Source organism: Plectropomus leopardus, chromosome 9, assembly GCF_008729295.1.
Source record: "Plectropomus leopardus isolate mb chromosome 9, YSFRI_Pleo_2.0, whole genome shotgun sequence".
NCBI lineage: Eukaryota > Metazoa > Chordata > Actinopteri > Perciformes > Serranidae > Plectropomus > Plectropomus leopardus.
The window spans coordinates 9416473-9428600 of NC_056471.1; the positions used below are offsets into that span (position 1 = coordinate 9416473).

The 12128-nt window shown below is 38.2% G+C and overlaps 1 protein-coding gene across 1 annotated transcript in view; it reads right to left on the bottom strand.

The window, feature by feature from the left end:
- The window catches only part of tenm1 (teneurin transmembrane protein 1), a 219912-nt gene that overhangs the window by 52070 nt on the left and 155714 nt on the right, over positions 1 to 12128 (bottom strand). The window contains 1 exon segment of the mRNA XM_042493760.1: positions 4755 to 4987. Within this exon segment, the coding sequence (XP_042349694.1) occupies positions 4755 to 4987 (233 nt within the window).

Below are 12128 nucleotides of genomic sequence, written 5' to 3' on the forward strand. Positions count from 1 at the left end.
CCAAGCTGAGGATGAGATCAACAGCCATATAACAAGGAAGGTAAATGATTGTTATTGCCATTTTATGCAATTGTAATTATTTAGAAAGTGCTGCCTGATGTTATATGTCACATTAGAGCATAATGAAGGGTCTTCATTTTGGCGCTAACAGAGGATCACTGTGTAAAAGACCCAGAGGCAGATCCTCTGTCCTTCAATCAAGAATTCAGTGACCTTTTTGACAAGAAATGGGTTTTCAAATGCACAGCAAAACTTGTTTTTCCAAGCTCAGGTCCTCAAAGTGGGTTTGGGTACTTTCAAACAGCTTCTCCAGGAGCTCAGCATAGTTCTGAAGGTGATATTTTTTTTCCTCGGGTTTGTTCCAAAAGCTTTGGAGAGTGCAGCGTGCCCTCCTGTGTGTCAAGTTTAAACACCTCCAGCTTCCTCTGAAAACTGCCCTGAAGCTCGACATTAAAGTCATAGAGGTGGGATGTTATATCTGTCAGAAATGTAACAGCCTCTTTTTTTCTCCATTTTGCCGGAAATCCACAAACATTTTGGCTTTTGCATTTCTAAGGGTTTTAAACTCTGTGAGAATGGCCAAAAAACATCACAGTTGTTTGCCACTGCTGACCCAGCTTACATCATCGTGGAGGAGCTTGCACCAACCACTGTCAGAAATGTGTCTTATCACAGTTTTCGTGGCTTCTGAGTGCATTTCACCTAGACTAACACATAGAAACAGTGTGGATTATGCAGTGATATATCAGACTAGGGTGGTGAGTTTCTAAGTGTTGCACCAGCCCCCCCCCCCACACTCTCTGTCTCTCTCTCTCTCTCTCACTGTCATCAAAGGTGCTCCATCCATGCTGATTCATCCATAGCAAGTGAGATGAATTGTGCCTTTTTTATGCCATCACAAAGTTGATGGAGCAAATCTTCAGCATGAATCTGTGTTCGTCTTGGTGCAGAGCAACCTGAAAGTGGTATCTGATTTATTTTGTCCTTCATTTCATCCTTTTCCTTCCAACATGGCCTCGCTCATACACTCTTTTATTAAATCAGTGTCCGAGAGGGGCTTCTCATGTTTGCCTTGGACTCATGCTCTCAGTAAAGCCTCTCTTGCTGTGTCACTGATTTTATAGTAATTCTGCCATGGGCTTGATATGACAACTTCAACTGGTTTAGTTTTGCGGTTCTTACCTTCTTGTTCTGGGGATGGCGTTGCTCAAAATTGGTATGTTTGGTGTTGTAGTCTTGTTTATGTTACCACACTTTCCTATAAATCGGACTGACAAACTGGTACTTCACAAACTATCAGTACCCGCTCGGGGAAGATAGAAAGTCAAAGGTCCTATTGATGTCCGTGTTATTTTACTGGTGTTTGAATTATAATTTTGACACATCTCTGTGCATTAATTTCTTGTTAAACGTTTTTTATATACTTGTCTGATAAGTGTTTTGCTACCTTGCCTAAAAACTGAGCTTTCACAATACTTTAATAAATTAAGGTTGATCACTGTCAGGTCTCTTCATTTTCCCCCCATTCAGGTGGATGAATGACTCAGCAGAGTGTCTGGAAATTGCCTATCTAAACTTCTATATTTGATTTAGGGATGTCAGTTTCCATTAATTTTGCTTTTGATAGGCTGACATCCATTAATTGGTAACTAAACAGTTATTTTTTTGGGGAAAAAAGTATAATACAAATGCCCTTTTATTCAAGTCCAATGTTCCACTGCCTCAGTGAACTTTTTCAAGCATTTAAAATATTAATATTTATTGTTATCAATATTAATGTTTTGTGCTGTAAATGTTAACTTTTATTTTATTTTCAGTTGGCTTTACTGACAGACAGCCAGTCAGCCGCGTTAACATATGGAAACACGCCCACTGCCTAGCCTTCGGTCTCCATTGGTTCCTGCCGCTCTGCACTATGCACCACCCTGGTCTTGTGGAAGCTAACGTTAGGGAGCTCGCAGCCCTGCTCAGTCGGTGACTACAGCTGGTAACACTGTCCCTTTGGCAGAATGCGTTGCTACGGAAACATTGTGCCCTCCCCCCAGGACGCCCCGGTTAGTAAGTGATTTCATTTTGAGCTGCAAGCACTCTTTCAGCATTATTAAGTTTAGCACCACAGTCGTGCTGACACTGCCATCGGCACTAGCAGAGCTAACAGTACTTGTGACACTGAAGGGGTTTAACGGTTCGAAATGGAGCATCTCACTCAAGGAAGCAACCTGGGGGAAGACCAGAGAGTGGGCACAATGTTGGGTCCGGATGGCGTTACTGGCATTAAACGTCAAACAAGTGCACTAGTAGCTATCTAGCTCCTCCCAGACTTGGCTGATGGGTGGTGCATTTAAGTGGAGCAGCAAAATTAGCATATAGACCAAAATGTGCAACTGCTCAAAAATATTTTCGATGGTTAACCGATTAATAAAAGTTAACCACTAACTTCTCTAATTTGACTGAATCACAAGTATTGTTTGGCTTAATGTCAGCAGCTGCTGGTGCTGCTTTTCTGTATGACTTTAACATGACTGCAGCAGCCTCCCACTCAAGCTAAAGTTAGCTGACCAGCATCATTCAGCAATGTACTACACTGACTGTGAATATTCATGTATGTATTGTGCCATAAATCTCAGTGCGAAAGTCTTGGTAAACCCGCTACACAACAGCTTTTTTGTCATTTCTTTCCTTATATGGCAGCATGTTTCTTTCGCCAAAAAGGAGAAAAGGCATTCGCAATGACCCCCTGCTGGTTTGGTCAATGGGATGGAGCCAAAGCCCCTTTATTTTTTTTATACAACACTGGAGGAAAACAAATTGAAGATATTGTTTTTGATTTATTGTTCATGCAATTAACTCTTTGGGTTGTGTTAGTATTTCAAATCTGTGTATTTAACATAGAAATTTGAAGACGTGTTTAAACCTCCTCTGTGTACGCTGTTGCCGTCCACACAGGACACTGAATTGTTTTCTCCCAAAAAGGGTTGCGCTGGTGATGAGAACCTGGTCTGGATGATGGTCTGTTTAATTGCAAGTAAAGCAGACTGGTCTTGTTCACCTCTTGGGCATATCAAATGCTTATTTCGCAGCCTACTGATATACACACGTTTTTCACTGTCAAATTTTGTTCTGGGTGCTGAATAAATTGTATTTCTGTCCGTATCTGGACAGCAGTGTGCCCACTGAGTATGTCTGAAACAGACTTGTTATAGTAAGAATAGCTCAGGTGCAAATAATAACATTGATGATGGCCTGATGCCATTGAAGCACCCCAGTAAAGCATGACAGTAAGCCAGGATGCACAATACCAGCATCCTGAAATTGGAACACAAGAATGGACCGTTGCCATGATTACTAGTTTTATTAGTCACACCTGTGCTTTTCCTGCTGTGACATGGCAAAATGTCTGCTGTGGAAAAGTGGCACACGAGGCAGACTTTTTTCATTTTGACAAAAGAATTGCACAATTATTATTATTAAGGTAAAGAACATAAATGAGGTAATTACCTTCTCTTCAAACAACAATTATAATAGCTAAAACTGGACAACTAAAGAGTAGAAACATTAGTGTTGCCTGGTTAAATCAATTCATATTTTAAAAAATGCTCATGGCAGGATTGAGAAATAAGCACAACCAGCATGAATCCATCAATCTGTCCTAGCTGGTGTCGACATTGCAGGCTGCTGGTGGTGATGTGTGGGGTGTTTTCTGTGGCAGAACACAGTAGGGTCCTTGAACCAATTAGGCATTATTTGAATGCCACTGCATATCTGAATAGTTGAGGGCGCGCAGTGAAAGTGCTATTTTATCAAAGCTTTAAATGTTTTGTCTCTTCAGTCAAAGCAAAACAAAGGGATCAGTCATAACATTAATACTTGTGCAGGGATTACGCTTCAGAGAACTGATAGCTTATATAAACATACTTGCATTTTAAAAGGAAAAAAAAGTCAGCGGCACTATTATTTATAGGATAAATCTAATCATCATAGAATTGTGCTGTAATTATCCTTTGTCTGACAAAACAGAACATTGTGTGTGTTATCCAATAATTAATAATTCATACATAATTCAAAATGTGGTGAGTAAATCCAGAATGAAAGAATATTTCTGAGCCAACATTGCGGAGGTTTTTCATTTTCTAAAACAGCGACCACCCACAGAGAGGACATGACACAGGAGGAATTTATAGATGCGGATATATCATCGAGGATTATTCATGTTGTAACACAGCATTGTGACCGACTTGGATTGATGGATGTGCTAATGAAACCAATATAAAATGTGATGTCAATATCATATGAAAAAAAAAATCACCCTCCCACGCAGATTTTTCAATTACTATACTTCCAGGAGAGAAAATAGATCCAGGCTTATCAAAGTGGGTTTTTATGAGATTTTGATAGAAGTCACTGTGTTTCTCAATACTGATTCTGAATGCATCACACTCTGCCAAGTATGAAATAGTGGCATGTGCAAACTACCTGACTTTTCTTTATCAAATCTGGGTATAATAAATAACTCAAAATGTCAGAGTGATGAGCTCCTTCAATAGAAAAGTACTGACCTTCAGAAAACTAGTCATAGCCTAGTCCTCCAGCTAGGTGCACCAAACATTACTGAATACTGATCCATGAGCACAAATTCTCTATATATTAGCCTGGAGGGATGCTAAATGTAATTCATGCTTGCGGCAATGTTGTGTAGTAACTGTGAGCTGACTTAGAAAGTGACTTCTTCAGATGTAGTGTCTATGTTCTCTTACCTCGAGGGTTATTGAGCGCAGCTTCCGTGGCCTTTCTGCCCTCTCCACAGTGGCTCTGGTCAAAAGGCAGACACTGCTCCCCTGTCCCAGCCACTACCTCCAGGTTGCGAGATGGATCTTTTGGTTGCCCAAGGTTTCGCACGCGGTACACTCTGCGGCTGCTGGTGTCAGACACGTAAAGAACCTCCCCCATTGGATCCATGGCCAGGTAATACTTGTGAGCAGGGCTCGTGCTAGTGAGAGAAAGTTATGGAGAGTTAAGTTAGACAGCAAAGATATTTTAGATCAGTGGTTCCCAACCTTTTTCCTTAAGCGACTCGTTTATTGGCAATAAGTAAAGTGATGACCCTAGACAAGTGACTTTTTATGGATATATTATATTCAGTGCATAAAAGTAATAGTACAGAGCAACTGATAAACTGTACAATTAACTCAAATAATGAACGCAATAACTGCAGGAAGTGCAAATTTTAACAGATCATTTCCTGGTAATATTGCATCAGAGATGGGTTTTCTTGATAGTTATATAAAGTCTGTATGATTCTCTAGCAGTATTATGCATTTATTCTATTTTAAACAACCATACATACTTAATAGGCTTCTTTTTTTTGTTGTTGACAATTTCAGTGTTTTCTTCTACCAGACAGCTGGCCATTGGTCTACACAGGTCTTCACCATGCCTTCATCTTGTAAGATTTTTGTCGTGTAGTTTATTTCTTAAATAGTACTCTGAACTTCAAAAAAGTTTTCACCACAGAAATAAACTAAATACTGATATAAAGATATTTTATTATTTATTTATATATAAGTTTTCTTACACCATTAAAATCAGGAAGGTCTCACAACTCCCCATAAAGCTTTTGCAATCCCTAGTGGGGGTTGGGACCCCCAAGTTGGGAACTTGTGTTTTTGATTATAACTTTTTTTTCTTAGGCCATTTTCCAAAAAGCATTTTGTTTGGATTTTAGAAAATGTTCCTTTTTTCTTTCTTACTCAACCAAAGTGACACAAACTGTGAGACTATCCTAGTTTAGGAAACTAGAATATTACCCAGTATTTATGACTAGACAACATCAACTGAAGTAATGGCATTTAGAGTTTATCAGGTCACCCCAGTGAAAAGCATCAGTATGAGAGACTCCAGGAGTAAACTTGTGTCTGTGCTGGCACAACACGACTAATGCCCTCCAATTAAAATAGCACAGATCCCCACAGCAATAATCTAATTCTCAGGATTTTGTATCAGCAAGTTTGCTGAAGTAATAATCTCAAAGATTTTCATTTAAGTCACTAGCTATCGCCAAATGAGGTAACACAATGGTGATAGAGCCTATGGCGCACTGATGAATGTCCTTGCATTTGCAGTATTACACACTGGGGAAAATCACAAGCAGCGCACAGTCATTAATAATCTGCTCTCTCACACACTGATACATGTATAAATGCATATACACACACATGCATCGTCTATACCGACAACCATTTCATCTCCCCAGCTGTAGGGCTCATGAAACAATCTGACATAAATAATTTCACATTAGCCTGATTTCAATAGTCTACAAACACACACACACTGCGACCACAGCATATTACCATAGATGCCACCAAAACAGAAGAAAATGGAGATCTTCAAGACTGTAACTTTAAAACTTCAACCCCTCTGAGGAGATCAGACTGGTTAGTTTCTTTTCCTGATTTAAATCCCTCTTAAAAACACACTTTAATAAATGTGCGTCCACTGGGTTTTTGACCTGAACTCATTTTTTCTGAAAGTCACTTCTTAAAACCTAAACATATACAAAGGCAGTGCCTTAACTTTTGTTTTACTGACTGTTTCATTTTATGTATTTTTTAAAATGTATTTTTAAACTGTTTTCAATTTTCATTGCCTGTTTTCTATTTTTGTAAAGCAGTTTGGAACTTTATTATGAAAAGCGCCATATAAATAAAGTTTATTATTTTATTATTATCATGATGATGATTATGATGATTATTATTAGTAGTATTAATAGTAGTAGTAGTACTATTAGTATTATTATTACAAAAATGTTAATAGGGTTATGAATTTAAAGAATTAAACCAATAATTGATATGCTGTATGTCACTACTACTTACTTAATACTTAATATTCACAAGCAGCAAGGCCAACCAGAACTAGTCTCACACACCTTAAAAATACTACACTCTGACTACATGGGAAAAAAACAAAAAAACATTTATCACATTCTGTGTCTAGAAAACCTAGTTTTTCTTCAAGAGTAATATAAGCTCTATTTTAAGTTGGTGCACAAAGAAACAAACGTGATTATTTTCCAAATTTTGACCCCTTGCTTTCATATTATCAGCATTTACTTGTACTTTTACTTTCAATACGTAAGTACATTTAATTAAAAAAAAAAAATTACTTTGATACTTGAGTACAGTGAATATCAGATGCTTTAGGACTTTTGCTCGAGTAATATTCTAGGTGACTTTAACTTCTACCGTCCTATGTGAAATTCAGAGTGTACAGTGTATGAGTTGTCTGCACACAGTTTTTAGCATGGGGGGGTTAGGCTTGTGGTTGGTAGCTGACCGTGCTAACTCCATAGACAGCACAAAAAATCTGGCAACAGTCCTTGCAGAGCTGGCAGTTTTAACTAAGGGGGAACCAGTGGTGAGACGCTACACTTTCGCAAAGACACCGTCCCAATATCAGCGGCGTATGAGCATAGTGAAAAGTGGTGGCGATGAGCTAGCTAGTGGGATACACATACACACACAAGCATGCAAGCGTGGCCTGACCGTCTTACCACAACAAAGAACAGAGAGACTCACTTTACAACACACACAGAGGGAGTGTGGCTTCATTCTCTGCTCAGAACGACATTACTCCACGATGTCTACACAGCAAAGAGGAGTTTGCTGCTTTATTAATGTTCTACATGTCATATACAGAGCATTTAAAGAGGAAAGTGGTGCCCCTGGATACAGAGGTCTGATAAGAGTCTTGCTAATGTGCAAGGCCTTTGTCTACATTACAGAACAGACTGTATGCTGCGTGCACCTAATGACAGTTTTCAAGGACCCTGGAATATGTAACAGTAGTGTATGCCAAGGTGAACATTAAGTAATTGCTTCTTTTGTAATTGATCTGTTCAGAGTAGTGATTAACTATATTGACATTTTCACTCTATATAAAACTGAATTTCAATCATTCTAACTTCATAATTACATACCTTATTTCTAAAGCATAAAAATGTCACAGATGTAGCGAAGAAATACAGTCAATATCGGGCTTGCTCATTTTTACTTTATAAGGAAATGAGGGAGATCTGATGCCTCGGTTGAGGGTTTAATGTGCGCTTCCGTATAATGCTCACCTATAATATCAGTTCAAAAACAGCCGTATGCAGGGAGCAACAATTGCTTAAAGGGATGTCAGGAAGACGATTTTGTGTGAGCCAAGATTTGCAAGTGCTAGTTACATGTTTGTCAGCGTAAATGTGAGCACTTTTCAGGCAGAGATAAGGAACCTTATGTATTAATGTATGTGCAGGCTGGATAAGGTGGGGAACAACATAATTCATGCATTCATAAATCCTACCAAAAGCAGCAGCCTTATACAATATTTCCATGATATGATCCCTCTGTTGCAAGAGTCGAGTGGTGCATGTTGAGAATGGGTTGGGAGTATAAGTCGTACGTGTTTCTGTTTTTGATTTCATGTGCTCTATATATTATGGGATAGCTGGAAAACGTTGTCTTTCGCGCTTCATTTTATCTTCAACTCCTATGGCACACGGCCCAGAAAACAGCAAATTAAATTGAGAGCAACAGGAAAACAGGAGAGACAATAACAGGGAGTGGGGATAACATGCAACAAAGGTCCAGACCAAAATTAAACCCAGAACATTCGTAAAGCTAAATTTGGCCTAAGCCAAATGAGCCATGTGGACACATAATTGTCTATTGTTCTAGCTGTTATTGTTAGTTTATGAAAGGTAGGAGTGGACAAAAGGCTGGAAGTTTATTCAGCATAAGTCTGGAAAATACAGTGTGTTGTGTGGAGGAAGGAACATATTATAGAGTTATGTACTTTTCATACTGTTTTAATAAAACTGTCTTTTGTCCTCAGGCTTAAGAAAGCATATTATGAGCAGTGACTTCATTTACCCTTATGTTGACAGTATAGTGTACTCTGTGTAGGAGGACTGCCAACACTGTGGGAATGTAGCTGTACAGAGAACGCTTGACTTGCTTCTGTACATATAGCTTGCAGTTTATTAATTACAGAAAACCTCAGATAATGTCAGGTTATCGTGGTCTATTATTGTGACTTGAACATAGTGATCGCAAAAGGAAAATGTGAGCGAGATTTTGAATTTTTGCACTTTGAAAATTGTAACTAACTGAGATCCAAGCAATTACTTTGTACCGTGAAATCCAATGTCAGCCGGGTCTGGTCAAAGGCTTCCTGCCAATTAAACTCAAAGACACCCTGTGAAAAATGCCTTTTTCTTCTTTTTTCAATAAGAAAAAGTCTTGCAAAGGAAATTACAATGTCAAGAAAAATATTTCTAATGTCATGCTTCTGCACATTCTTCTGCAATTAGCAGATACACTTTTTAACAGAGCTAAAAGCCTTCTTGTTATTTAACAAATTACTTCCTATGATTTTCTGCTTTATTTGGACGGCAGTTGTTCGTTGTAAGGCTATTTTGCCCTCACCAGCCCTCACTCTAAAGAGGAAGCTTACTTCCGATAGTAGCCTGAACCTTCTCCCAACCCACAAAAAAAAAAAACAAAAAACACTTGCAACATAGGCAGGGCTGCTGTCAGTCATCGAGTCCATTAAGTGCATAACTGTTTACAGAGCTCTGCACTGAACTGCACATACATAATTTAAACTTGATCCTAAGAGAGTTATTCACAGAGTTTCAAAGTGTGCCACGGTTCCGCGCAGCATATCATATTTGTTCGGCCTCTTGAAGCTACCACAAGCATTGCACGGTGCATATAACCGATTACAAATCACTTCCCCTGTCTTTTTCTCAATTAGACGCTCACAGCTCTGAATACATTTATCCAGTGGAAGGGAAATGAACAACAATAACAACCACAGCACAAACAATTCCACTCTAGTGTCCCTTGTTCCCTCCATACAAAGTAAGAAAACAATGATCGGAGTTGATAGACATAGTGATCTGGCTGTTCTTGACTGTCTCTCTGAATCGACTGTCTGGGCTCTCAGATAAAATTGTAGGGAACTTTCTCCTCCTGGGACCTCAATTTTGGCCAATCTCCATGTTGCTACAGTAAAAATCAGGATTTTTGTTTGTCTTGCAACCCAAAATCAAAGGAGAAAGTAATCTCCGTCGAAATTTGTGGGGAACATACTAGCAGGCATTATGTTTTATAATTCCTGTGAATACAATCCAAATCATCTGCCTCCTTCTTATGTGTTTTGTATATACTCTGATTTAATATCTTATTTTGACAAGTAGACATAGCCACTCGAGAATCCAGGGCCGTTTCAATGTATTTATCAAAAAGGTCAGAATACAGGCGCACTCTAACTTTAGCCACAGCTGGTTTGACCACAGAGATGTGAGTAAGGGCTAGCTTGACCACTATCTTTAAATAGGTCAGTGTCCTTTGCTTCTCTGGTGGTCAAGAGGCAGCGTCTGCATCGCCTTGGCCGCCAGATGATGGTGTTCAAACCTATATTTTACAGCAACACCGTATGCTGCAACTGAAGCGAGTAATGTGCGGTCTTTAAAAGATACACAACCATAAAAAGATTTTTAAAAATCTATTGGAATAATAATACCACAGCGCTGACATTCACAAAAAATAATAAACTATACATGATTAAGGGACATTATTTTAAGCGTAAGTATATTACTTTACAAAGGTATATTTTTTTATTTGAAAAAACAAATGAATGAAACCATTAACTCTGGGTGTCTATTTGCCGTGGCAGGCCTCTCCTCCAGTATATATTGGTAAGGGAAGCACTGGAAGAATAGACAATAGTTTTACACTGAGTATATCCCATATTGTCTCCCTTGGAGAGCACCTTGTTTTGAAGCCCTCTTGGCTGATAGGCACTTTGCTGGGAAAAAATGTGGAGTGAAAAGCTTTGAAAGCTGAATGTGGATGAATAATTAATGCATTTGACTTGGGAGAACAATAGTATAGAATAAAAGAGAAACACTAACATGCTGCTAACAGTAAAAAGCTGCTGCGGAGAAAAAGGAGGAAGCAGGAACTAAAGGAGAAACCTCCAGGGTGAAGAGAGGGTATCCTAAGTGCCTTCAGAAAAATACAGTTGCTACAGACTTAGACCTGGGTTCCCAGCCTAGTGTAAACCTAATCTGACGTGCCCCACAGCTCTGTCAGATTAACTGAAGTGCCCTTTCATTTACACCAGCTGTCATGGTCCAGATGTGTTCTTATGAATTGATTATATCAAAGTGAATAGAATATTGGATGTCAGAATAACATTTTTCATACAGCTGAATAGTTTCACTTGGAGAGGCAGAAACTTGGCATTTCAGCTATTTAGTCATTACTTCAGGCTAACTATTTTCAAGTGTTTTACTTTTAGCTTTTTCAAGTATTTATTCATTCCATGGTTGGAAATTAGCATCAGCCACCAGCCAAATGCTTGGAAAATATGCAAGTGACTGCCAGATTTTTTTTACTCACCAGCCAAACCCCCCCCCCCCCCAAAACCCAATGGTAATCTATTGAGTGGCTGGTAGATTTTAGAATGCACCAGTCAAAGTTAATTTCCAAACATGGTTTTAGCGAGTGGTTTCATCTGTTTACCTTTGTTACTTTTAGCTTTGTTAGCTGTTTATTCATTACTTTTAACATGACTTTAACTGTTAAACATTCATTTTAGCAAACTAATTCAAAAATATTTCAGAAAACAAGCTATCAATTTCAGTTGCAGGCACAAAACAAAGCCAGCAACCGAGCATAAAAGTCTATTAAACTAACAATAAAACCTCAAAAATAATAATAAAAATGAAGAATAAAACACTAAGAGATACAAAAAAAAAATGTGTCAGAACTGATTTACAAAAGGTAATATTCAATAAAATAATAATACTAAAAATATACTATTAAAGGAGAATAATAAACATGAATTAAAAATAAATAAAATAACTAAAAACAGAAAAAATAAGACAAATGGACAAATAAAACATGACAACACACAAGTAAAACCAACAAAATAAAATAATACAAAAACCAATTAGCCAGCAAAAGTACACCTAAGCCAAAACCAATAAAATAATTAAAAGAAAATAAAGTTTGACTTTATTCTATAACTATTAAGTATTAATAATACATAACTATTAGGTAGTTGTTTCAAATGTTTAT